Genomic DNA, 27,864 nt, shown 5'->3' with positions numbered 1-27,864 from the left:
ATGCAGAGAAGAATGGGAGAAACTCCCCAAATATGCTTGTAGCATCACACCCAAGAAGACTCAATGCTGTAATAGATGCCAAAGGTGCTTCAACAAAGTACCGAGTAAGGAGTCTGAATACTTATGTAAATGTAATATTTCAGTTTTTTATTTGTAATAAATTTGCAAAAAGTTCCCGAAAACCTATTTTTGCTTTGTCATTATGGGGTATTGTGTGTAGACTGAGGGACTATTTAATACATTTTAGAATAAGGCTGTAATGTAACATGTGGAAAAAGTCAAGGGGGCTGAATACATTCCCAAAGGCACTGTACAGTCTGGATTTCTCCAATCATGCAAAACCGTTCATCAGGACGACACCCCTTCAGTTACACAGTAAAACACTCACAGTAAACACAGGTCTTCGCTGGCTCATCTTCTTCCACCCGCTCCCAGCCAGCGGCAAACAGAGTTGGGGCTGGGTCGTCATGAGACGAGGCGAGCTGAAGCAGCATGGACCAGGAAGTAACCCCCATCCCCATAGTCTTCCCATCGCTCCAGGGTAAAGTTTCTCTGAGGTACAGATCTGGGATCAGCTTCCCCTCCCCCAATCCTATCTGTAACCATTAGTGGCCAAAAAAATACCCAATATCAGCGTCTAGAAGCAACTTCACCTTACTCCCTTCCCAACCCAATGGTCCCTATCAGAACAGATCCTAGCAAAGTCCAACCTGACCAAATATCCAAACAGAGGGGGTGTCGGTGTGGTTAAGATCCATAGACGTAAATGACAGCAATGCTTAGGTTCAGGATTGCCATAGCACAGTCCTTTACCTGACTTCCACCCCTTCCCAATACCCGTCATTCCTGACCGTAAGTTCCCCTTCTTCCCCTTGCCTGGACACTGCCCCAGCCTCAGCCACAGAACTCCTAGCCTCTACCCCAGGATGTCCAGATAGATAGGGGGGCTCTTAACCAGGGCCAGGAGGCGGCTGTGGATGTCCTTGATGACCAGTCTCTGCTGGGGCTCCCTCTGCCAGCAGCCCTGCATCAGGCCGTGTACCTCCTTGGGGCAAGTGCGTGGTCTCTCCAGCTCCCGGCCCTGTGTAATGCACTCGATAGCCTGTGGGGGAGCAAATAGAGGCATAGGGAGGGAGTTAGAATGAGAAGGTCTGCTAGCTCCAGTAACTCTAGGTTTTTGCTATGCCTCTTTATCTGGGGCTATTACCTCAGGGTTTGAATGTTTTCATGATCGTCACTTTTAATTAATTTGACGAGACAAGCTCAAGCTACCCTAGAGAGCTTAAGGTGAAGACACTTAGATAAGAACAATAAGTGGAGTTGTCAAGATGAGTCGACAACTTCTGTACAATTCTGGAGAACATTCTGTGAGAACCAAAGATGTTGCCTCTAATAAACTGATGATCTTGCAAAACAATGGAACAGTATTCATCAGAAATGGTCAAATTCACACATTCTCACACTTGGCATGGCTCGATGCATTTATCACTGTCAAGGACTGAATTCCGCTATGTCGATTCACATTCAAGGACTGCCCTTGGCCACACATCACATAAAGAGCCAGCGACTTAACCCTTTTAAAGAGTTCAATATCCCTGACCTAATCCAATGAACTGTAGAGACCTGTCAGCACGGAACCTCATCATACTATAATACCCAACTAGCACATTTGGTTCCTTGGAAGTTGTGAGAATGTGAGTTTTTGGGTTCCCATTGTATCTGGGAACGAAGCCATACATTTCCTGACCCGTAACACGGAATGTATTTCAAACGTTCCGAAATTTGAAGTGATCATTTTTCCTGTTCTGGGAATGTTCATTTTTAGGTTCTGAGAACATTATACTATAGTTCCCTGAAAGTTTCCTCTGAGGTTATATTAACGTTCTGAGAAGGGAAATGATAGGTTATTTGAAGGTAATTAGATAACGTTCCGAGGTCCAATAAGAGCTTAGAGTCATTGTTTTGAACTCCAAGCGCAGATAGGACACATGGAAATTAATTTGCTTAGGCATTAATCATGTAAACATATTTATTTTCTATTGTGGCACAACGTCAGTGAGATTGAAACCTATGATCTTCTGTTCTTCAGCCATGGAATAAGTCCACTGCGCTACCAGGATGGAGCTTGCATGCCATGTTTTTCTACTTATACTAAGCTATTCATTTTTGTAATTTTAGTCTGTCTTTTAGGCAACGTTCCGTTAAAGTAATGGAACACCAAGAAAATAACGTTTTTTGTCAAGGTCCTTAAATGTGCAGAGAATGTTTCAAAGCAACTATCCTGCACCATTCCCAGAAAGTTGTGGGAAGGTTGTATGCATAATAACCATATGACAACCACACTCACCGAGCTCTAAGAAACATAAGGTTCTCAGAACCTTATGTGAACAAAAATGTATAGTGACTTTCCAAGATGGCCGCCCGTCTCCTTATCTCAGACCTACAGTAGATGGAGTGTTTGGGATGATTTATCCCTGCCTTCCCTAATTAGACGACATGATAATTACACACGTCCATCATTGGCCGGGAAGGATTAAGTTAACAAGGTTAAACGTCATTGGCCCTGGGCAAAGATGAGAGCCAATGAGATTAGAATTGAGTGGAAGGGAAAAGTGATCTACCCTCCACTTGAAAGGAAGAGGGTTCTAGTCCATAATGGTGCAGTTGCGGTCAGGACAGAGTCCACTTCTTGGGTTGCAACCGAAAAGGGTTGGACTGGGTCCACCATGATTACTATGAAGTCATTGATTGACTGTATAGCAGACGGGAAATCCGAGTGCTCTAGTCTACCTCTATGATCAAACACCCTCTATCCACTGGCTGAATGATGATGTGGTACAGTATTTACACATTGCCTGGACACTGTTCCATTACTCAACACAACTAGACAGCAGAGTTATATCTACTTAATTATTACTATGAATTTAGAAGGTTTTTATCACCAATACAAAGATGCCACGAGAAAAAGGTAGGTGCTTATATTTGTCCTATTTCACGTGTGAATTGGAAATGTGTTTTTGCATATCCCGCTCTCCCTGAGACACCATCAGAGAATAGGGTCACAGCCAGGATCTGCCACTATGAACAACACCTGGAGAAATGAGAGTTGCTCAGCGGCATATCAACAGATTCTTCACGTTGTCAGCTCAGGGATTCAAATGAGCACTCTTTCAGGAAAAGGGGGATACCTAGTCAGTTGTACAAATGAATGCATCTTCCGCATTTAACCCAACCCCTCTGAATCAGAGAGGTGCGGGGGGCTGCCATAATCGACATCCACAGCACCCAGGGAATTGTGGGTTAACTGCCTTGCCCTGTGGCAGAACAACATATTTTTACCTTGTCAGCTCAGGGATTTAATCCAGCAACCTTTTGGTTACTGGCCCAACACTCTAACCGCTAGGCTACCTGGCCCAATGCTCTAACCACTAGGCAATCTGCCAACCCCATGTTGCTTCCTACCCAGTGCCCAGTTCCTTACCTCGCTGTTGGAGAGCTGGTACCAGGGCTGTTTCCCATAGGTGAAGATCTCCCAGAGGACCACTCCAAAGCTCCAGATATCACTCTCCGTGGTGAACTTCCTGTACATGATGCTTTCCGGGGGCATCCAGCGAATAGGAAGCATCGTACGCCCACCCACCTGACAGGAGTGAGGTCAATGGTCATTCAATTGTACATTTATAGAATTCTAATTAATATGACAATGATTATGATCCTCAGATGTACCATGCTACTTCATATGGGATAAGCCTATACATTGAAAATATCAATATGTATTTTTTGTACATAGAGTTGGATATACTATTTTGTGAAATGTTACATGACAATGAAATGTTAGATGACAAATCCCCACCCTAAAAAAGTATTTCACTACTTCCACCTTTACCCTGTAGTAGTCTGTGCTGTAGATGTCCCGGGACATGCCAAAGTCTCCTATCTTGACCATCAGACCCTCTCCCATATCTCCCACCAGGCAGTTTCGTGTGGCCAGGTCCCGGTGCACAAAGTGAAGGGAGGCCAGGTAGACCATGCCTGAGGCGATCTGGGCGGCGATGTTCAGCATCTGGGGTAGAGTGAGCTGGCCCAGCGGGGGCATCTTCACCTCCTCCAGGATATGGGCGTCTGGACCATGCGCCCTGGTGGGAGGAGAGGTCACGACCTTTAGAGTTTTAAAGGCTTTTCGGTGAACGGCATGAGACATACTTTGGCTGACGTCAATAAGGACCCTTATTCACAGAGTAGTGTTAATATAGGATCATAAAGCCTTTTTGATCATAATGAACCTGATCCTGGATCAGCGCTCCTATTATATAATATAATATATGCCATTTAGCAGACGCTTTTATCCAAAGCGACTTACAGTCATGTGTGCATACATTCTACGTATGGGTGGTCCCGGGGATCGAACCCACTACCCTGGCGTTACAAGCGCCATGCTCTACCAACTGAGCTACAGAAGGACCACTTTGTGATATGGGCCCAGTTCTACCAGATAAATGTAAGCTTCGGATTGGTCCTTCGATGCATGAACTTTTGCACCAACCTAGCGATGCAATATCAACATACAGTAACCAGATGGATGATTACTGCATGCAATCTGCAGATGGAACATGTTAGACATACAGTGGGGAGAACAAGTATTTGATACACTGCCGATTTTGCAGGTTTTCCTACTTACAAAGCATGTAGAGGTCTGTAATTTTTATCATAGGTACACTTCAACTGTGAGAGATGGAATCTAAATGCCTCTACATGCTTTGTAAGTAGGAAAACCTGCAAAATCGGCAGTGTATCAAATACTTGTTCTCTCCACTGTATATCAGATCCTTTAAGTGTAATAGAGGCCATCAGCTAGAGACCAAGCCATAACAAAACAACTTAACAAGATGGTTAATAGGAAACATAAGGCTTGTTATACGCCTTGCATTAATTTGGAATAATTTGATTATTCTAGCTCTATTCTTCAAACGTTCCACAGTTTCTCTCAATATCACACCCACCCCACCCACTCTGACTTGTAGCTCACTCCCAATAAGCTCCTCGATGTGTCCATCAATCCTAATAGAAATGTGTCACATGCAAGAAGTTATCTATTCTTTCACTATTAGTTTAACAGGCAGGTGGTAGGGTAGACGAGCAGCTGCCTCATAGGCCAAGAGGCACACATCCATTCTGTCTGCTTGGAAATGTGATTTCCATCAATCCATGATAATGGATAGTGTGGGCTGTGTCTGTGTGCGCATCGAGTCTCCATTCCCAGTCTGGCCCCACTGGACACCTGGCAGTGGCAGACATACACTGTCTATGTCTGTTCCAATGGTGTCTCAGAGTACGTCCCAGGTGCAGCATGAGCGGTCATCTACAGTATCAACATGATGCTCTATCTGAGTGCTCAGTGAACATCTCTCCCGCATCCATGTCGGCGCAGACTTGCCTTTAGAACTGTGTCGACAGGCTACGATAGGTTCTGCGGTCGACGTGGACATCGTCAATTATATGGTATCCAAAATGCATCTAAGATCACATATTCGGTCATCCCAGATCACAGAAATGATTTGGCACTCCCACAACTAAGTGTCCTTAACCACTGCAACACACTATTGGTCCATGTGGTCCACCCCAAGTGGGTTGTTGTCTTGGGAACACAACACTGCAGAGCGGTGAGGACGATGGTGTCTACAAGTGTGGCTTGGCATAGAAACAGTTGTATTTGTGTGGCTCGTCAAGATAAATTAAGTGGCTTTGCTGAAGAGCAGTGGACACAACTACGCAGTGATGTCAGAACAAAACCCTCTGCTTCTAAATAGTTACCATGCTGAAGCTAAGGAATAAAGGCTAACAGGGGAAGGTAGGCATGGAGGTTATCCCTGTGGGGTTTAAGTATGTGGTTGTGTTTCTTTTCCATACCTGAGGAAGCGGTTGAGGTCTCCATGTCTCATGTATTCAAACACCATCGCCAGTGGCTCGCCATCTGTACACACTCCATAGAAGCGAACGATGTTCTGGTGCTGGAGGACTGTGAGCAGCTCAGCCTCTCTCTGGAAGTCCTGCCGGGTCGACTCGTTGGCATCCTTCAGAGTCTGACCACAGAGAAACACAGTCATGGGAGGATATGGCATCGTCATGTTTAGGAGGTCTAAACTTCATGTAATGCACCTCATGCATACCTTGATGGCCACCAGCATTTTGTCACTGTCCGGACTGAGGTTGGCACACTCTGCCAGGTAGACTTTGCCAAACGCCCCCTCACCCAGTTCCCACTTCAGAACTATGTCCTGTCTTTTGATGTGCTGCACACCTGTACACACAGAGAAAGGCTTTCAACATTGGACCTTGTAAAACAATGTAGGATGATCAACTTTATCTATGGGAAAACATGGTAGACACAGCATATTAAATGCAATCATGATGAAGTTAGCACACATCCACTCCCTAGTTGTATTCCGATTAAACTCACACATGTCTTTGTCTTTGAAAATGCCACAGAAGTACTGGGGGTTCTCCACAAAGCTGGACATCCCAGAGTCATCAGAGGAAGGAGGGCTCGCCCCTAAGTTCATGAAACGCAGTGAAACAGCAAGATCATCCTCTGTTCCCAAGACAGATGAACCTAGAGAGAGAGAGAGAGAGAGAGAGAGAGAGAGAGAGAGAGAGAGAGAGAGAGAGAGAGAGAGAGAGAGAGAGAGAGAGAGAGAGAGAGAGAGAGAGAGAGAGAGAGAGAGACGTGAATGTGGTACAACCATTTATTTTTCAGCAATTTATGGATGCATTGTTCAGCAACAAAGAAAATGTTGGAAAATGGACGTCAGAACAGTAAGCAACTACTGTATTTTCTGTAGACAGTATTAACAATTGCAAAACCCACTCAACGAGAGCCACAGAACCCCCAGAGCCCCTGATAGAAAATGGTGGATGGCAGCAAGCGAGGGGAAACGAGTTGGCCAGTAGGGGGGCCCACTTAGGCAATCAGGTCCACTTAGGCACTTTCTGGGGGGGTCCGAGAGGACCTATCATGCCTAGCTGGCCTCCATCAGGCTTCTTTAATGGCCAACGCTGCAGCTAGGGGCTCCTGACACCGTTCACTGCTGTAATTAAGGCACTCTAACCCAGCTGTTGGGCTGACAGTGTGCAAAGTCACAGCCTGGAGGAAACCCTATATTGCCTGGCCTCATGTGAATCACTTTCAGAGAGGAATACAATGCTTGATGCGGAACTATTGGCCATTCCAAAGTGATAATGAAAAAAATGAGTTGGCATTGTCACTGGCTTTTGCTTGTTTCAGTTTGGAATGGATATGCGTTTTCAGATGGGGTTGGGGTTTTCAGATGGGGTTCTCCTGGGGTTGTCTCCTATTGAATGCTCCAGACAGGGACATGCCAGAATTTAGTCTCAACCCTTCACTTTCTAACAATTGTGGGGTTTTGAGAACAGCAAACCCATCTCAGGTTGTTTCATAGCTGTCTTCTATGACAAAACCAAGGTAACGTGTTGCTTACTATTACCCCTGTGAGCATAGGAGATTATACTTTGTGCAAAATAACAGACACGACTGTGGTATTTGAAACACAGCGCATAATAGAGTGTGTCACTTACGGTGAATACCAAACTTGGACTGCTGGCCACACTTGTTGATGACCAGTACCATAATGAGGAGGAAGGTGCAAGCAAACACAGCCAGACCCACTGCCACCGACACCTGCACGTAAACATAATTAGCATCAACATAGCATAACATTTTGCTAAAACATTAGCTTTCCATAGTGTATTTTATAACTATGTTTCAGACCCATTGAATGGTGTCTCACCCCAAACACTCTGCTCTCCAGGTTCTCAGTGACATCCTCATTAGATTTGTTGGTGGGAACTGGAGGGAGCAGAAAGGGAATCATTAATGATGGATCGTTGCTCACAAATCGCCATGATAACCACCACATAAAGTATGCAAGACACTGACACACAGTATATTAAAAGAAAAGTGGAGTATATGAAAGCAAAATCCTGGGTAATTTACACTCTACTACTCGTGATAACTATTTTTTGTTCTCGTTAGGTACAGTTTAGGAAGTTATCTGTTTCTACCAGGTAATAATCGCTGTCAAAATAACATTCAAGAGGCTTACGTGGATCACTTTCTTCAAGGACTGGCATGAAGAAAAAGAGGAGAGGATGACAAATTTAGACTAAGTACACAGTACATACTGTACAAGCAAGCACATGAGACTGTATCTAATTTAACACAAGTTGGTGAATAGTGAGGGTCAGTATCATAGAGATCCTATTAAATGAACCTTTAATTGAATTGAATTAACCTTTATAACCTTTCATTTCAGACAATCACCTGGGATGATGCCCTCAGGATCAAAGGGGTCAAAGGGGTTGTCCATGAACATCCCCGTGGCCGTGGCTTGGTCCACGCCCAGTCTGTTCCCCACGATGATGGTGTAGAGGCCGTTGTTCAGGTGGGTGGGCTTGTTGAGGAATAGACAACCGTGCTTCACAGAGCCGTCGTCCGAGTCGGGAATGAACTGTGTGTAGGTGTAACGGCCCTCGGTCAGGTTGGAGCCGTTGAAAAGCCAGCGGATGGATGGCTCAGGGTTCCCGTCCACCTTAAAGGGGAAACACCAGTGGTGCTGTTGCTCGGCGTTGTGCAGGAATATGATTTTGGCTGGAACTGGATGGAAGACATGAGATGTGGTCCGTTAGGTTGTGTGAATGGGTAAGGAGACAAGGTGAAACAAAGGCTATTTCTTAATTCAGAACCTCAAAAATGTTTACAATAAATGTGTGTAAATTATTGAACATGATATTAGAATGAGATCACGTTTAGCTGAAATAATTATACACAAAGCTATAGCCCTAGTTATCTACACATAAATTATTTATTTGTGCTGAATTTTCAGTTTACCACATCCAACCTGTTTCAGACAAAGTTATTGGTTGGTCAATAGAAGGTACAGCCTCATCCAAGTGACCTATAGGTTCCTCCTATGCGTTTCCATGAATCGATGTTCTCCATCTACATTGTCAACCTGTTGACCTGGTATGAATAATGAATCCAGGTTTTGTTAGGGCCCCTAACCACAAGAGCTACCTGGAAGCACGGAGCCGACAAGAAGCTACAGGAAATGGCTTCTTTAGATCGAAGACTATGCTAATGCAGAGAGACCCCTCACTCTGACAATTTACACCGACCATTCCACTGCTTTTAACCTATGACCCTACTGCAGAAAATGCTGTGCTAAGGGGATACCGAGGCATTTGTCTCTTTCCTCTAGATTATCTCTGAAAAGGGATGCTAAAGACAGTCATGGACGGCAAACATTTGCACACTCAGCACAATTACCACAACCCATCAGTTATGATTTAATGTCCATTTCTTTATTGTGGGTTAGAAAAGAGCACAATATGAGTTTTGTTGAACTCTGTCTGAAATGAAAGACTAAATTATAGTTAACCGTTCAACGTTTTCTTCGTGGATTACATTTGTTTGATTGATTCTTGCTATCGATTTCTAGGGTGTAGTCTATATTTTCATTTTGAAAAACCTTTTCCCAAGCAAGTTCATTTGATATATATTACTGAAAGGATGCTGCCTCTGCAGCACCAATCGCTTGAATCCCAGGAAGTGGTCAGACCAGCCACTCAGCAGAGCAGAGCCCTGGCTGTAAACACCCTGCTGATCGGGGAGCTAATTAAGGGTAATTAAAGGCTAGCGGTTAATGAGTGTCCATCCACCAGGGGGACTGATGTTGATAGATTAGCCACGCTAACGCACTTACAGGCTGCCAATAACTCCGGACCAATACTGTGTTCCGGAGTAGGAGGGAGAAGTCCATTAGCCGGGGCTCTTATCGAATCTTACCACGCTTATCAGCCCATTTTCCTCCCTACATTCATTAACTGTCCCTCGATGCTCATGCACTTGGCTGCAACTCTTTTTGGGCTTTATTTTCCAATGAGTGTCACTGAGTTGGTGAAATGATACTGTTTGGCCAATATTTTCTGTAATGTATTGCTAATGCATTGACGCAATCTCTTCTGTGGGACCACAGTTTGCTGCAATTCAGATATTTTTCAGTAGAAAAGCTGGGCTAAGGCAAAACCACAGTCTCTGACAGTATAATGTATCTTCTATAATCAGATGTCAGTTTTGTTCTGTCATCTGTTTGAGGTCTTTGTCCATGTATGGTTGATACATGAGAAAAATGGGACAATAAAAATAATGCATCACTAATGTAACGTTACAGTGATGTATAACTAATGCAGTGGCTATCCATCATTCAGGGAAGGTGGGGCAGAGTCACCAGTTTTGAGCCCCACCTGTTTAACAAAGAAATATATACATATACAGTACCAGTCAAAAGTTTGGACACACCTACTCATTCAAGGGTTTTTCTTTATTTTTACTATTTTCTACATTGTAGAATAAGTCAAAACTATGAAATAACACATATGGAATCATGTAATCACCAAAAAAGTGTTAAACAAATATGCTAAATATATTTGAGATTTGTGATTCTTCAAAGTAGCCACCCTTTGCTTGGATGACAGCTTTGCACACTCTTGGCATTCTCTCAACCAGCATCACCTGGAATGCTTTCCCAACAGTCTTGAAGGAATTCCCATATATGCTGAGCACTTGTTGGCTTCTTTTCCTTCACTCTGCGGTCCAGCTCATCCCAAACCATCTCAATTGGGTTGAGGTCGGGTGATTGTGGAGGCCAGGTCATCTGATGCAGAACTCCATCCCTCTTCTTGGTCAAATTGCCCTTACACAGCCTGGAGGTGTGTTGGATCATTGTCCTGTTGAAAAACAAGTAAAAGTCTCACTAAGCCCAAACCAGATGGGAAGGTGTATCAATGCAGAATGGTGTGGTAGCCATGCTGTTTAAGTATTCCTTAAATTCTAAGTAAATCAAAGACAGTGTCACCAGCAAAGCACCCCTACACCATTACACCTCCTCATCAATGCTTAATGGTAGGAACCACACACGAGGAGATCATCTGTTCAACTACTCTGCATCTCACAAAGACACGGAGGTTGGAACCAGAAATCTCAAATTTGGACAGATTTCCACCAGTCTATTGTCCATTGCTCGTGTTTCTTGGCCAATGCAAGTCTTTTCTTCTTATTGGTGTCCTTTAGTAGTGGTTGCTTTGCAGCAATTTGACCATGAAGGCCTGATTCACACAGTCTCCTCTGAACAGTTGATGTTGAGATGTGTCTGTTACTTGAGCTCTGTGAAGCATTTATTTGGGCTGTAATTTCAGAGGTTGGTAACTAATGAAATTATCATCTGCAGCAGAGGTAACTCTGGGTCTTCCTTTCCTTTGGCGGTCCTCATGAGAGCCAGTTTCATCACTGCGCTTGATGGGTTTGGCGACTGCCCTTGAAGAAACTTTAAACGTTTTTGAAATGTTCCGTATTGACTGACCTACATGTCTTAAAGTAATGATGGACTGTTGTTTCTCTTTGCTTATTTGAGCTGTTCTTGCCATAATACGGACTTGGTCTTTTGGCAAATAGGGCTATCTTCTATATACCACCCCTACCTTGCCACAACACAACTGATTTGCTCAAACGCATTAAGAAGGAAAGAAATTTCACAAATGAACCTTTAACAAGGCACACCTGTTCATTGAAAGGAATTCCAGGTGATTACCTCATGAAGCTGGTTGAGAAAATGATAAGGGTGTGCAAAGCTGTTATCAAGGCAAAGGGTGGCTACTTTGAAGAATCTCAAATATAAAATATATTTGGATTTGTTTAACAATTTATTGGTTACTACATGATTCCATGTGTTTTATCATACTTAAGATGTCTTCACTATTATTATAAAATGTAGAAAATAGTAAAAATAAAGAAAAACTCTGGAATGAGTAGGTGTGTTCCAAACTTTTGACTGGTACTGTATATATATATATATGTACAGTTAAAGAAGTTTACATACACCTTAGTCAAATACATTTAAACTCCGTTTTTCACAATTCCTGACATTTAATCCAAGTAAAAATTTCCTGTGTGAAATGTCAGAATAATATCAGAGAGAATGATTTATTTCATATTTTATTTATTTCATCACATTCCCAGTGGGTCAGAAGTTTACATACACTCAATTAGTATTTGGTAGCATTGCCTTTAAATTGTTTTACTTAGGTCAAACGTTTCGGGTAGCCTTCCACAAGCTTCCCACAATAAGTTGGGTGAATTTTGGGCCATTCCTCCCAACATAGCTGGTGTAACTGAGTCAGGTTTGTAAGCTTCCTTGCTCGCACACGATTTTTCAGTTTTGCCCACAAACTTTCTATAGGATTGAGGTCAGGGCTTTGTGATGGCCACTCCAATACCTTGACTTTGATGTCCTTAAGCCATTTTGCAACAACTTTGGAAGTATGCTTGGGGTCATTGTTCATTTGGAAAACCCATTTGCGACCAAGCTTTAACTTCCTGACTGATGTCTTGAGATGTTGCTTCAATATATCCACATAATGTTCCATCCTCATGATGCCATCTATTTTGTGAAGTGCACCAGTCCCTCCTGCAGCAAAGCACCCCCACAACATGATGCTGCCACCCCCGTGCTTCACGGTTGGGATGGTGTTCTTCGGCTTGCAAGCATCCCCCTTTTCCCTCCAAACATAACAATGGTCATTATTGCCAAACAGTTCTATTTTTGTTTCATCAGACCAGAGGACATTTCTCCAAAAAGTACGATCTTTGTCACCATTTGCAGTTGCAAACTGTAGTCTGGTATTTTTATGGCGGTTTTAGAGCAGTGGCTTCTTCCTTGCTGAGCAGCCTTTCAGGTTATGTCAAGATAGGACTCATTTCACTGTGGATATAGATACTTTTTTTACTCGTTTCCTCCTGCATCTCCACAAGGTCTTTTGTTGTTGTTCTGGAATTGATTTGCACTTTTCACACCAAAGTACATTCATCTTTAGAAGACAGAACGCGTCTCCTTCCTGATCGGTATGATGGCTTCGTGGGCCCATGGTGTTTATACTTGCATACTATTGTTTGTACAGATGAACGTGGTACCTTCAGGCGTTTGGAAATTTCTCCCAAGGATGAACCAGACTTGTGGAGGTCTAAAATGTTTTTTTTTCTGAGGTCTTGGCTGATTTATTTTGATTTTCCCATGATGTCAAGCAAAGAGGCACAGCGGTTGAAGGTAGGCCTTGAAATACATTTACATTACATTTACATTTAAGTCATTTAGCAGACGCTCTTATCCAGAGCGACTTACAAATTGGTGCATTCACCTTATGACATCCAGTGGGACAGTCACTTAACAATAGTGCATCTAAAACTTAGGGGGGGTGGGGTGAGAGGGATTACTTAACCTATCCTAGGTATTCCTTAAAGAGGTGGGGTTTCAGGTCCACCTCCAATTGATTCAAATTATGTCAATTAGCCTATCAGAAGCTTATAAAGCCATGACATAATTTTCTTGAATTTTCCAAGCTGTTTAAAGGCACAGTCAACTTAGTGTATGTAATATTATCACCCACTGGAATTGTGATACAGTGAAGTATAAGTGAAATAATCTGTCTGTCAACAATTGTTGGAAAAATGACTTGTGGCATGCACAAAGTAGATGTCCTAACCAAATTGCCAAAACTATAGTTTGTTAACAAGAAATTTGTGGAGTGGCTGAAAAACAAGATTTAATGACTCCAACATAAGTGTACGTAAACTTCTGACTTATATATATATATATATATATATATTTCAGTTAACATACACTTATGTTGGAGTCATTAAAACTCGTTTTTCACCCACTCCACAAATTTCTTGTCAACAAACTATAGTTTTAGCAAGTCGGTTAGGACATCTACTTTGTGCATGACACATTATTTTTCCAACAAGGCCCTTCTATATATATATATAAAGTATTCAGACACCTTTACTTTTTCCACATTTTGTTTTGTTACAGCCTTATTGTAAAATTGATTAAATTAATGTTTTTCCTCATCAATCTACACACAATGCACCATAATGACAAAACCAAAACAGGGTTTTAGAAAAACAGAAATACCTTATTTACATAAGTATTCAGACCCTTTGCTATTAGTCTCGAAATTTAGCTCATGTGCATCCTGATTCCATTGATCATCCTTGAGATGTTTCTACAACTTGATTGGAGTCCACCTGTGATAAATTCAATTGATTGGACATAATTTTGAAAGGCACACACTTGTCTATATAAGGTCCCACAGTTGACAGTGCATGTCAGAGCAAAAACTAAGCCATGAGGTCAAAGGAATTGTCCTTACAGGTCCAAGACAGGATTTTGTCGAGGCACAGATCTGGGAAGGAGTACCAAAAACATTTCTACAGCATTGAAGGTCCACAAGGACACAGTGGCATCCATCATTCTTAAGTTTGGAACCTCCAAGACTCTTCCTAGAGCTGGCCGCCCTGCCAAACTGAGCAATCAGTGGAGAAGGGCCTTGGTCAGGGAGGTGACCAAAAACCTGATGATCACTCTGACATAGCTCCAGAGTTCCTCTGTGGAGATGGGAGAACCTTCCAGAAGGACAACCATCTCTGTAGCACTCCACCAATCAGGCCTTTATGGTAGAGTGGCCATTTGAAAGCCACTCCTCAGTAGAATGCAGGACAGCCCGCTTGGAGTTTGCCAAGAGGCACCAAAATGACTCTGACCATGAGAAACAAGATTCTCTGGTCTGATGAAACCAAGATTGAACTCTTTGGCTTGAATTCCAAGCATCACATCTGGAGGAAACTTGGCACCATCCCTAAGGTGAAGCATGGTGATGGCAGCATCATGCTGTGTGGATGTTTTTCAGCAGCAGGGACTTGGAGACTCGTCAGGATCGAGGGAAAGATGAATGGAGCAATGCACAGAAAGCCTGTTCCAGAGCGCTCAGGACTTCAGACTGGGGCAAAGGTTTTACCTTCCAACAGGACAACGACCCTAAGCAGACAGCCAAGACAATGCTGGAGTGACTTCGGGACAAGTCTCTGAATGTCCTTGAGTGACCCAGCCAGAGCCCAGACTTGAACCCAATCAAACGTCTCTGGAGACCTGAAAAAAGCTGTGCAGCGACACTATCCATCCAACCTGACAGAGCTTGAGAATATCTGCAGAGAAGATGGGAGAAACTCCCCAAATACAGGGGTGTCACGATTGTAGTTTCATACCCAAGAAGACCTGAGGCTGTAATCGCTGCCAATTGTGCTTCAACAATGTACTGAGTAAAGGGTCTGAATACTTATGTAAATGTGATATTTCAGTCATTTCTTTTTATAAATGTGCAAAAATGTAAAACTGTTTTTGCTCTGTTATTATGGGGTATTATGGGGAGGCAGGTAGCCTAGTGGTTAGAGCCTTGGGCCAGTATCTGAAAGTTTGCTAGATTGAAACCCTGAGCTGACAAGGTAAGAATCTGTCGTTCTACCTCTGAACAAGGCAGTTAACCCACTGTTCCTAGGCTGTCATTGCAAATCTGAATTTGTTCTTAACTGACTTGCCTAGTTAAATATAGGTTAAATAAATAAATAAAATATTGTGTGTAGACTGATGAGTAAAGTCAATTTTAGACTAAGGCTGTAACGTAAGAAAATGTGGAAAAAGTAAAGGTGTCTGAATACTTTCAGAATGCACTGTATATATATATGCCCCATTTATGTATCCTACTGTTCTGAGTTGTTGTACAGAGAGAATACTCTAAGAACTACTACCCATGTTCTGAATTCTGTCGCTGTACATTTCAAAAGTCGAATTTAATCGAATTTATGGATTGCCTCTTATCCGCTCGTCGTTCCCTTATGCCATAGTTTGTACATCTCAATTGTCAGTAGAAACCACATTAGTTTTAAGCAAGTCAGCCATAACAGCTATGGTTTTAAAAAGTCAGTAAATGAGGCTGAATGAATTATTGAATTATTTTGCTGCCAGACAAGGCTCTGCTGATAGCCAGGTGTAGTGGGGTAAGGATTCACTCCATTGCGCTGGAAACAATATTCTGCTGTTTGGACAGAAGACATTTTGTTGGTACCGTTTGTCACCGTTATAGTGAAAGTAATGTATTGTTTACGGTTGTGTAGTGGCTTTGCTGGTATGCTTAATTTTTTTTTTAATTTTAAAAATTACTCTACCAAGATTTACATGCTAAAATTGTCACTGTACTATTGTATTATTGAGTGACAGCTGATAATAATCATCAAAACGAAAGACCTGTTGCATGTGAAAGCAAAGTGACAAGGTGGCCTTACTTTTTGCCACAATTATTAATATTAAGTATTTCATTCTGGGGGAAAAATCTCCGGCTATACACATTGCTGCGAGAGGAAAATTGACACCATTTTTCTGTACCTCTCCTGCTTTCATTGCAGTATGACAGCTCTCACTGAGTCTTTCAGCTTTCAACACCATGATAGCTTTAATAGTTCATTGGCACTTACATTCAATGTCCAACGTCACTTTCTCATCCCCAGGCCCGGCCCGGTTCTCCGCCTCACAGGTCAAGTTGTGGAGGTTGTCTTCTGAGGACATGTTCCACAGCTGCAGCTGCAGCTCCAAAGTGGAGCCCCAGAACCTCTCCTGCAGATGGAACAAGACGCAGAGGACAACAGGGGTTCACAACAATCATGGAGACATCTGAGATGCAACGAGAGTCTGAAGGGTTATGACAATGTACAATAAGGAAACCTAAATACACTATAATACTATTTTATTTGTAGTTCTGAATATTTCCTTCAAATGTTACTCGAGTTTGTCTTTCAACAGATGTTAGACATATTAAGGGGAACAAAAAGTGCATTGTGCAATATCTCAGAAAAAAACACTGATTCTAGCTGGTTTTCCCCAATCAGTATGTCCAGGTGACATCATCACTCAGTACCTGTACAGTATAGCGAGATAGCAGTTTATTCGTGCGCCACCTCACTACAGGCACAGGCACTCCTGTCACCTGACACACAAATGTCAGGTTGCCCCCCTCCTGGACCTTGGTGTTGGCATGGACAATGGCGACATCTGGTACAGCTGCAAAACAATGGACCAAGAATGGGTTGGAAAATCTATGGGCTGGACTGGGGTACTTAATATTGATAATGGTAATAGTAATCCAATCAGCAATGCCACTAATGCAATAAAGTCTAAAAAAGCCTTGTCAGACTACTTCTACAGTGATTGAACTATACGTGTATATGCTATTCATGCATATATTACTTAGTAATAATAAAGTAAAAACTTCTTTTTTTTAAATCTCTGAACTGAGTAAAAATCTAGCAATTCAACTCACTGCAATTCTCCATCACTAAGGAGTCCAACCGTCGGGCATGGCCATTGGAGAGGCAGTGCAGCGGTTGGTTGTCAAGGTCACTGTGGTCGTTAAGCTGCCATTGCTGCAGCCAATGGATATCACAGGAGCACTCAAGGGGGTTGTCTCTCAAAACCCTGAAAGGGAACACAGAGAAAATAGGTCTGTTAAATCTGAAAGTTCTCCCAATCGTGAAACCTTCTTCTTCTTTCTAAAGGACTATACAAAGTATTCAAGGTAGTTATTATCAAAGACGCACACTGCAAATAGAACATTCTAGAATTTAAGAAAGAGGGGAGTGAATAGAGAGTAAAAACTCAACATTGAAAATAATTCATCAGTGAAATATGTGTTGAAAATTCTCTGCAATCAGTTCCAAAACAGAGTGAAATGTTGCTCATACAAAGTGACCATCTTTGAGTTGATATTTCAGTCACAGTTTGACTAGTTGAAGAGAGTACAGAAGTGGTGTTCTGGGGGGTGTTTTACTCACAGGTTGACTAGTTGAAGAGAGTACAGAAGTGGTGTTCTGGGGGGTGTTTTACTCACAGGTTGACTAGTTGAAGAGAGTACAGAAGTGGTGTTCTGGGGGGTGTTTTACTCACAGGTTGACTAGTTGAAGAGAGTACAGAAGTGGTGTTCTGGGGGGTGTTTTACTCACAGGTTGACTAGTTGAAGAGAGTACAGAAGTGGTGTTCTGGGGGGTGTTTTACTCACAGGTTGACTAGTTGAAGAGAGTACAGAAGTGGTGTTCTGGGGGTGTTCTGGGGGTGTTTTACTCACAGGTTGACTAGTTGAAGAGAGTACAGAAGTGGTGTTCTGGGGGGTGTTTTACTCACAGGTTGACTAGTTGAAGAGAGTACAGAAGTGGTGTTCTGGGGGGTGTTTTACTCACAGGTTGACTAGTTGAAGAGAGTACAGAAGTGGTGTTCTGGGGGGTGTTTTACTCACAGGTTGACTAGTTGAAGAGAGTACAGAAGTGGTGTTCTGGGGGGTGTTTTACTCACAGGTTGACTAGTTGAAGAGAGTACAGAAGTGGTGTTCTGGGGGGTGTTTTACTCACAGGTTGACTAGTTGAAGAGAGTACAGAAGTGGTGTTCTGGGGGGTGTTTTACTCACAGGTTGACTAGTTGAAGAGAGTACAGAAGTGGTGTTCTGGGGGGTGTTTTACTCACAGGTTGACTAGTTGAAGAGAGTACAGAAGTGGTGTTCTGGGGGGTGTTTTACTCACAAGTTGAGCAGGGGAAGAAAATGGAACACCTTCCAACTGATATGCTCCAGGGAGTTAGATGCCAGGTTTCTGTGTGATACAATAAGGCAACATCAACATCCATTCAACAGGACATTCAGCATATAAATGGCAAAAAATGAAAATACAGCATTATACAATTTGTTATTGAGCCTATGATTCCCTCCCTCCTTTCACCCATGTTGAGTTTTGCATAAGAATGGTCTGTGCACGGCAAACAACTCAATATTTAAAACAATTACCAGTATAAAAGGGATCGTTTTGTTTTTGCACTGTTTTCATATGCTTATCTTTAGGGGTCCAGCGTATTACGAGTCCTCACATTCACACACAAACAATCAGCGGTCATTACAGCCTTTCTGTTTGTTACGTTCACACATGTATTTGCTATATCTATTCAAATGAGTTTTTCTGTTCCACCGGGCCACAAGGGAAGGGAGGATGGCCAGGAATGGCAGCTGCTCCTAGCTGTGCTCACGCACAGTATCTTCATTTATGAACTGGGTGGTTCGAGCTGTGAATGCTGATTGGCTGACAGACGTGGTATATCAGACCGTATACCATGGGTATGAAAAAACATGTATTTTTACTGCTCTGGTTACGTTGGTAAGCAGTTTATAATAGCAATAAGGCACCTCAGAGGTTTGTGATATATGACCAATATACCACTCCGCGTTGCGTCGTGCATAAGAACAACCCTTAGCCGTGGTATATTGACCATATACCACACCTAAATATCTTAAGGAACAAGGAAGGGGGTGGAGGAGAAAATATCCTGGTATGTCTTGAGAAATTGCCCCCCAAGTATAGTATCAGAGCTCCTCCCATGTTCTCACCCATTTTGGGTGGCGCTCCCAATCTAAGAGACACATCTGTTACACCCCACAACCCCGTCCTCGAAATATTGATTAAGCGATAATGGACCCTTAGTGGAGTGTATTTATTATGCAGCAGTTGTCGATAATCCACCAAAGTGAGCGAGTAAATGGTGACTGGTGGAAGTCTTCTCCGATTTCACCAGACCCCCCCCCCCACCATCCCTGAACCCCATTCAGTACCCTTCCCTGTACACCCCCTCCTCCTCCTCCCAAACCGCCTGTCTTTCAGATAAACAACATCGGACATGTCACACATGCTTAGTAAGATAATGAGGACAAGATGGTGGAGACAAGGGTCAGCTACTGACGGAGGGATGATTGGCATGGTACGGGCAGTATTGGGGAAGCTACCAATTACCTCACACTGTAAGAAGTTAAACTGCACTAAAGCTAACTAAAGTTACTTAAAAAGTAGTTCACTTCATCCAAACTACTTTATGTGAAAATTAACATATCTAAATCTGAAATGTCATAGATTGCAATTTGCAAGAACAGATCAATCTGGAGTCAGTTGTTAACAGAATTTGTAATTTATCCTATTGAAAACAAAAACTATGTTTGTGTGAATATTAGGCAGGTCTGATGACGAAAAAGTAAGTAAATTCTTGCCTACTTCAACCATATTTATTTTATTTTATTTTAAAAAGTAGTGTGTATTTCCAGTAGTTAGCTACACCGCTACATCATAAAAAACTTAGGTTGGAGTCATTCAAACTTGCTTTTCAACCACTCCACACATTTCTTGTTAACAAACTATAGTTTTGGCAAGTCAGTTTTGACATCTACTTTGTGGATGACACAAGTAATGTTTCCAACAATTGTTTACAGACAGATTGTTTATTTTACTTATAATTCACTGTATCACAATTCCAGTGTTTACATAGTTTACATACACTGACTGTGAGTTGACTGTACCTTTAAACAGCTTGGAAAATTTCAGAAAATGATGTGATGGCTTTAGAAGCTTCTGATTTAAGTAAATTGGAGATGTACCTGTGGATGTATTTCAAGGCCTACTTTCAAACTCAGTGCCTCTTTGCTTGACATCATGGGAAAATTAAAAGAAATCAGCAAAGACCTCAGAAAACAATTGTAGCCCTTTACAAGTCTGGTTCATCCTTGGGAGCAATTTTCATACACCTGAAGGTACCACGTTCATCTGTACAAACAATAGTATGCAAGTATAAACACCATGGGGCCACGCAGCCATCATACCGCTCAAGAAGGAGACGCGTTCTGTCTCCTAGAGACAAATGTACTTTGGTGCGAAAAGTGAAAATCAATCCCAGAACAAAGAAGACTGCTCCAAAACAGCCATAAAAAAAAGCCAGACTACGGTTTGCAACTGCACATAGGGACAAAGACTGTACTTTGTGGAGAAATGTCCTCTGGTCTGATGAAACAAAAATAGAGCTGTTTGGCCATAATGACCATCGTTATGTTTGGAGGAAAAAGGGGGAGGCTTGCAAGCCAAAGAACACCATCCCTACCATGAAGCACAGGGGTGGCAGCATCATGTTGTGGGGGTGCTTTGCTGCAGGAGGGACTGGTGCACATCACAAAATAGATGGCATCATGAGGTAGGAAAATTATGTGGATATATTGAAGCATCATCTCATTACATCAGTCAGGAAGTTAAAGTTTGGTTGCAAATGGGTCTTCCAAATGGACAATGACACCAAGCATACTTCCAAAGTTGTGGCAAAATGACTTAAGGACAACAGAGTCAAGGTATTGGAGTGGTCATCACAAAGCCCTGACCTCAACCCTATAGAAAATCTGTGGCTCGAACTGAAAAAGTGTGTGTGAGCAAGGAGGCCTACAAACCTGACTCAGTTACACCAGCTCTGTCAGGAGGAATGGGCCAAAATTCACCTGACTTATTGTGGGAAGCTTGTGGAAGGCTACCTGAAACGTTTGACCCAAGTATAACAATCTAAAGGCAATGCTACCAAATACTAATTGAGTGTATGTAAACTTCTGACCCACTGGGAATGTGATGAAATAAATAAAAGCTGAAATAAATAATTATCTCTGCTATTATTCTGACATTTCACATTCTTAATATAAAGTGGTGATCCTAACTGACCTAAGACAGGGACTTTTTGCTATGATTACATGTTAGGAATTGTGAAAAACTGAGTTGAAATGTATTTGGCTAAGGTGTATGTAAACTTCCGACTTCAACTGTAGTTAATCTACAACCAAGTACAACATGTAGTTAAATTATTAGTTGTACAATATGTAGTTCACTACTCCCCAACACTACATACGTGCAACACTGATGCTAGTTTGCTAGTTTCTAGTGTGCTGTACAATGTGTCTTTAGAAGGTAGTTGAAGGATTCCATTTGTGAGAAAGTTTGGATCACAGTGTTAGAAACACAAACATCAGAAAAGTAATCTACGATTCATCCATCAGTGTTTGTTTTTCTAATATAGTTGATTCAAACTTTTTAACAAGTGGAATCCAATTCATTTCAATATGCTAAACGTGGTCCAATATGTTGTACGTTGATTGTGACTCCACTTGTAAAAACAGGTTGGTCTACATTGTGTCAACCCAATCCTGTTACCTTTAAATTGAAATGGCATGTTTCTTGTAAAACAAATTTAACACGCTGTTAGATCAGAGGTCAGAATCTGTCCCACATGACCCATTACTGTTGAGCCTCTGATAGTACACCAATGCATTGTTCAAGTGTTACTGTTGAATAAAATGGTATCAAATTAATTATGATTACTTTTCAGTCATTTGAATTTGTATTCCAGCCTAAATCTATTGTTCTGCAGTTTTTCTATTTTTTGAATAATAAACTCAAGATCTCAAGGCTCGGGAGACTTCCCCTTAATTGACAGCAACAAAGAGCCTGACCCAAGCATGGGTCGAGACATGACAAGGAAAGACAATCCCTTTGTAAAGCCAAGGACACTTACACATATTGGAGCTTGAGGTTGTGTTGGAAAGCATTCGCCGAGATGTACGCCAGCCTGCAGAACGTGACCGTGCTGGAGGGGGAAACACGACAGACAGATAAAAGACAGAACAGGAAGTGTGACTCACTGATTATGCTACTAGTTAGCCACAGTAAATCCATAGTGTGTAAGTTAGCCAGTCTGTATTAGCTGTGTTAGCTAGCTCCAGACCATTTCCTTTCTTTGAATACGGAAGGTAATCAGAAGAAGGATTGAAATTAAATCACTGCACAGGACTGCAGGTCTCTGCTCAGAATAATGGCTAATGTGCAACACAGGAGGTTTACCCCCTTGATTGAAAGAGCCATAAAGGGAATGAAATGTTGAGTTGTAAAGTTTAATACTGCAGATTGCTATAACAAGGTAGAGGGTATATTGGAGAGGGTGAATAGGGAGGGTGGAGTGTGGAGAAGACCCCTCCATCAATGACAGGACCAACCAAACATTTAAAGCCAAGTCAATCATATCAACTGCTAGGTGTATTGTAGCACATTTCACATATGTATGTATTTCATGCAGTAATACCAACAGACATCTACAAACATATTATCATACAACATTAGAGAAATTCTGTACATATGACATATTATGCAGGGTTACTCACAGATTCTTCAACTCTCTATAGTTGGCAAGGTCTACTTCTGTAATGTTCTCCAGCTCGGCTTGATTTTCGATGTAACTGGGCAAAGAAACAAAAAAGAAATACAATGACATTCAGAGTTGATTTGAGTACAAAAAAAAATTAAAGCAACAAAAAAAATCTACTCAAAAGTAAAATACTAAAATACTGTCGAGGAACAATGAGCTTCACAGGCTTATTATAAGCAACAAAACTAAATGCTCGAACGGAAAATTAACTTTATTGTTATCAATAATTGTTACCCACAGCAATCCAGGCAGAGCAGGACAGTTAATGTAATGACCAATACAAAAGGTTGTACATGTATTAAATGTGATGAAAGCCCTAAAAAGGTACTGAATTGACACAGTACAGCACTGAGTGTTATATTTCATAGTGAAATTCATGAGTGCATTGTCCAAACCATGGGCCTTTGTGGGCTAGAGCCTGACAACTGATAGCATAACCAGACCAAAGCAGATGCAAAGAAAACTAAATCTACTGTAGAGAAGACTTGGAAAAAAACATTTGTCTTCTTGCGAGACACTCATTTGACATTGCTGATGGTAAAATTCTCTTCAATGAGTCATTGTCCACATTTCCAGACGCACCTATTATTTCACGAGGGGACAGTATGTCAACTCAACACTCATTTAACACAAGGTCACTTTGCCCTACTCTTGAACTACAGTATCTTGAACCTCTTTGTATATTCCATCTTAGAACAAAAATGTGCTATCTAGAACATAAAAGGGTTATTTGTCTGTCCCCATAGTATACAGTATAACCCTTTGAAGAACCCTTTCTGGTTCCAGGTAAGACCCTTTTTGCGGTTCCATGTAGAACCACTACACAGAGGGTTCTACATGAAAACCAAAAGGGTTCTCCTATGGGACAGCCGAAGAATCCCTTTGGAATCCTTTTTTTCTAATAGTGCACTGTACAGATGAAGGATCATAATTTGAGCCAGTTTGTTATAGCAGGAAAATCCTCTTGCAGCAAAAGGAAATGTGAATTATTATGCAGATTATAATTATTGGACATTTTTGTGGGGGTTGATACATTTTCCATAAGGGAAAATCAAGTCTGAAATGTCTAAATGTGATTACAAACGTCAGAAGCCTTTTTAAACCTCCTGCATTGCAGAAAGGTTATCCTGCAACAGGTTAAGATCCTACATTTGTACACGATGTGGCCAGAAATGGTACATTTTATATGGACTGTTAAATATGATATTTTTGATGTTACTGTATCAATAACCAAAAGTAAAGCGGCATAAAAGGACCAAGGGGGAAACATTTTCCTCTACTTCAACAATTTTATCAAGACAAATTCCAAGCTTTATCACATACTATATAGCCAAATATGATAGCTTAAAAAAGCAGTGCCCAACCCTTTTTCCTTCACAACACCTGGGAAATGGGTCATATATTTTCATTGGTATCTGGTTGACATGACAACCGATAACAAGATTACAACCAGGTGAAGACTTCTCTTTCTGATCACTAAAAATGTCCTTTTACAGTCAGTATACAACCTGACCATGACATCACTAAAGACATCAGCCAGACATCATTGCAGCCAGTTTTGCCCGCTGGGCAGTGCCCCAAAACATCTCCATCACCAAATATTTCCTTCTTTAACAGTGAGGCACTACTGATTCAGTCTGTCACTACGCAACACAGATATTTATTTCACCCACGGAGCAGTAATGTAATTGCAGGACAGGTGGAATGAGAATCACCAATCGCCCTCATGCTTATTGGATTGAGCCAAGTGGGTCATATTTCATCTAGCGTTCTCAGACGGGCATCCGCTGACAATTGGCAAAATTTAATTTATAACTTAGTGCATGATGAATTTGGGCCCCTGTTCCACAGTTAATGGTTTCTTGTTTGTTCCCCTGAAACACATGCCGAAAGAGCAGCTCTTGGTTATTGATTGAATTGCTTAGAACTCTGCTGGAGTTCTAAGTAACAAGTTAAGCCACAGGTACTGATATATATACATTTACATTTACATTTAAGTCATTTAGCAGACGCTCTTATCCAGAGCGACTTACATATATATATATATATATATATATATATATATATATATATATATATATATATATATATATATATATATATATAGAGAGAGAGAGAGAGAGAGAGAGAGAGAGAGAGAGAGAGAGAGAGAGAGAGAGAGAGAGAGAGAGAGAGAGAGAGAGAGAGAGAGAGAGAGAGAGAGAGAGAGAGAGAGAGAGAGAGAGAGAGAGGGGAGAAAGTTCAGTACTAGCTGGACATGCTGCAAATGCAGTCTCTCCCTTAACGAGCTAGATTGAGTGTTAATTGTTGAGAGCAGTAGAGAGGAACAAAGATAGAACAGCATTTAATTGTTGAGAGCAGTAGAGAGGAACAAAGATAGAACAGCATTAGATTACAGCAAACAGCATTTAGTTCTGTGTTCCATTTTCAGTACTGTATAGCCTAAGTATAACAGCCATTTTCCAAATCTCTGAAAAGAGTGGATAGAGCTGTGTACTGTAAAGTAACAGATAATTGCTTAAAGATCAATTTTCCAACTTTTGTATAGTTTCAGCCAGTTTTGAAAGTGGTGCTCATGAGCTAAAAGTGGTCCCTGTTTTTGTGTGTACTACATCATCCAATTGTGTCCTATGTCATCCATTTTGTGGGATATCATCTGAATGGTGCAATTCGTGTGATGTGTAACAAATCCAATTCATGCCATATGAATCTGGATCCCGTAGCACCTCTTTAAGTGGAGTGTACTGTGTACCCTTTAAAATATTATATGTGCCTCTTCTATGCAGTTTTACTTAAGTATGTATAATCTGTTGGTTAATAGTCCTTCGGGGAACCACAAGCCTCCTGCACAACCACATGTTCTCAATGGGTTTGTGAGGATGACCCTCACCAGGCAAGGATGTATGTTTCTGAACACCTTGCTGCTATAGTGCCTCTATGATACATGATGGGGAAGAGTCTGTTTGCAGTCACCAAGGCAGAGTATCAGTGAAGCAGTGTCAATATCAGCACAATCCCACAGACCTGATCACTCCACTACCACCAACTCTGCTCTTATCGACAGTGTTCTCTTACAGCGCATCGCGCCCCAGTACAGCCCGTGTGAAACCACCAGACACAAGATCAAACAGCCTCTGTAACCCCAACTCAAAAAAGGGGGAGTTCAATTTGATGAGTTCATGGAGTGGAATTTGTTCACTGGAAACAGAAATTGAGAAACTCCAGTTGTGCAAATCATGGAAAGAGGACGAGGAGTAGAAGTCTCTGATAAGATTTAAGACGGATCATCTCTGAATACTTTGATACATACTCTTTGAATCTCATGGACTTTTCATCTTTAATAAGTGTAATAACAGTCCCGTGAGACTTCACAAGAAGTGCCTGCACAGAGTGTCTTTTACCAATCTAATTTGCAGAAGCAATCATCAAAGCAAGAACACCATTTCAAATGAAGTCCGTTATCTAACCAGCTCATCACCATACTAACACACACTGAAGGCCGGTGGCTATACAAAATGTACTCAATCCATAGGGTCAAGTAACTCTCCATGAAAATGAATGGAAACCAATCACCTTGATTAAACTCTATAATGGACTATATTCACCATCTCCCATTAAGACATGTATTTGTTGTTCCATGCCCAGCATTGCTTCAAACAGCTCAAGCCGGTCACGCAACCAACATCAGATCAACAAAGCAATGGATTAACCATTATGCCAACCCAACTCATTATTCACACTATCACTCATTCATATATCCTTATGTACATATTCCTTATCCCCTTACACTGTGTATAAGACAGTAGTTTTGGAATCGTTAGTTAGATTACTTGTTGGTTATCACTGCATTGTCGGAACTAGAAGCACAAGCATTTCGCTACACTCGCATTAACATCTGCTAACCATGTGTATGTGACAAAAAAATTTGATTTGATTTGATTTGATTACCAGACATCCCATCCAAGACGGAGCCAACAGATAGATAAGCAAAACATGAGCATTTGACAAACACACACAACAAACCCAGCAGAACCAATCAACCAACCATCCATTAAACCTACTGCACTCACATTTCCGTGACATTCTCGCTCTCCTGTAGTGCCAACATGGGTATAGTGGCAATGCCATTGGGCTCCAGGCACTGTAGCATGGCGAAGGAGCACCGGCAGGCGGATGGACACCCTCCCAGGGCTGGCACCACCAGGGTGATTGCCAGAAGTACCAGGGCCAGTGGGGCTGCCCATGGAGCAGAACCCACAGCCATGATGATGGAGATGGAAAAGCAGCTCAGAGAGTTGTCAGTGCAGACTGAGACAGAGTAGGACTAAACAGGAGAATAGACTGGGAGGTTCCACACACAGCAGATCTTCTCTGGGCTGACTCGCAGGGTTGTGATCCCAGCCAGGAGACTCTGGTACTGAGCCACAGGAGCAGCTAGCAGCAGGAGCAAGGCAGGCAAGGGACCCTGGGGATGCTGGTAGGCTCAGCCTCCCCACCGTCACCCCCTTCTCCCTCTCTCTCTGTCTCTCTCTCTCTCATTCTCTCTCTTTCTCTCTCTCTCGGAGGGAGGGGCAAGGCAGGCCATTAGTTGACTGTGTGGGAGAGCCACTGTCACCAGACAAAGAGATGAGATGGGATGATGGTGATATGATCTTCTGCCTCTGAGTGAGATGTCTCCTGTCCCACCAGTGGTTGCAGGTGTGAGACAACTAAGAAGTCAGGACTCTTGGGTACCAACCAGTCTCATGCAGTGAAGATGGTTGCAAATGGTGAATCCATCTATCTGCATGGGTTTATGAATGAGGTGACTTCCCTTGTA

General features: G+C 42.0%; 1 protein-coding gene across 2 annotated transcripts; it reads right to left on the bottom strand.

The window, feature by feature from the left end:
- Window positions 1–177: 177 nt before the first annotated feature.
- Window positions 178–27,532, bottom strand: LOC124005334 (high affinity nerve growth factor receptor-like). 2 transcript variants are annotated; one of them, XM_046314473.1, is made up of 17 exons: window positions 27,116–27,532; window positions 23,002–23,076; window positions 22,359–22,430; window positions 18,527–18,595; window positions 17,278–17,432; window positions 16,876–17,018; window positions 16,436–16,574; window positions 8,339–8,671; window positions 8,121–8,141; window positions 7,806–7,864; window positions 7,594–7,696; window positions 6,458–6,610; window positions 6,168–6,298; window positions 5,908–6,080; window positions 3,881–4,136; window positions 3,482–3,640; window positions 178–1,102 (listed from the first exon to the last, which is right to left on the bottom strand). In XM_046314473.1, exons 1-17 carry the CDS (start codon window positions 27,307–27,309, stop codon window positions 917–919), a joined length of 2,421 nt encoding a protein of 806 aa, XP_046170429.1. In that variant the 5' UTR covers window positions 27,310–27,532; the 3' UTR covers window positions 178–916. The 2 variants fall into 2 exon arrangements, with proteins under 2 accessions (XP_046170429.1, XP_046170430.1); XM_046314474.1 differs by having other exon boundaries at window positions 3,887–4,136.
- Between the last annotated feature and the right edge of the window lie 332 nt (window positions 27,533–27,864).

This window comes from Oncorhynchus gorbuscha, linkage group LG19, assembly GCF_021184085.1.
Source record: "Oncorhynchus gorbuscha isolate QuinsamMale2020 ecotype Even-year linkage group LG19, OgorEven_v1.0, whole genome shotgun sequence".
Taxonomy (NCBI): domain Eukaryota; kingdom Metazoa; phylum Chordata; class Actinopteri; order Salmoniformes; family Salmonidae; genus Oncorhynchus; species Oncorhynchus gorbuscha.
This window is presented reverse-complemented; position numbering and strand designations above follow the sequence as displayed.

What these genes read in the sequence shown, in the direction of transcription:
- LOC124005334 (XM_046314473.1), bottom strand. Translation starts at nt 27,309, where the DNA reads ATGGCTGTGGGTTCTGCTCCATGGGCAGCCCCACTGGCCCTGGTACTT. An exon ending in CTTAGTGATGGAGAATTGCA is followed by an intron (nt 17,019 to 17,277) that starts GTGAGTTGAATT and finishes ATTGTTTTGCAG; the next exon opens with CTGTACCAGATGTCGCCATT. An exon ending in AAATGCTGGTGGCCATCAAG is followed by an intron (nt 6,081 to 6,167) that starts GTATGCATGAGG and finishes CTCTGTGGTCAG; the next exon opens with ACTCTGAAGGATGCCAACGA.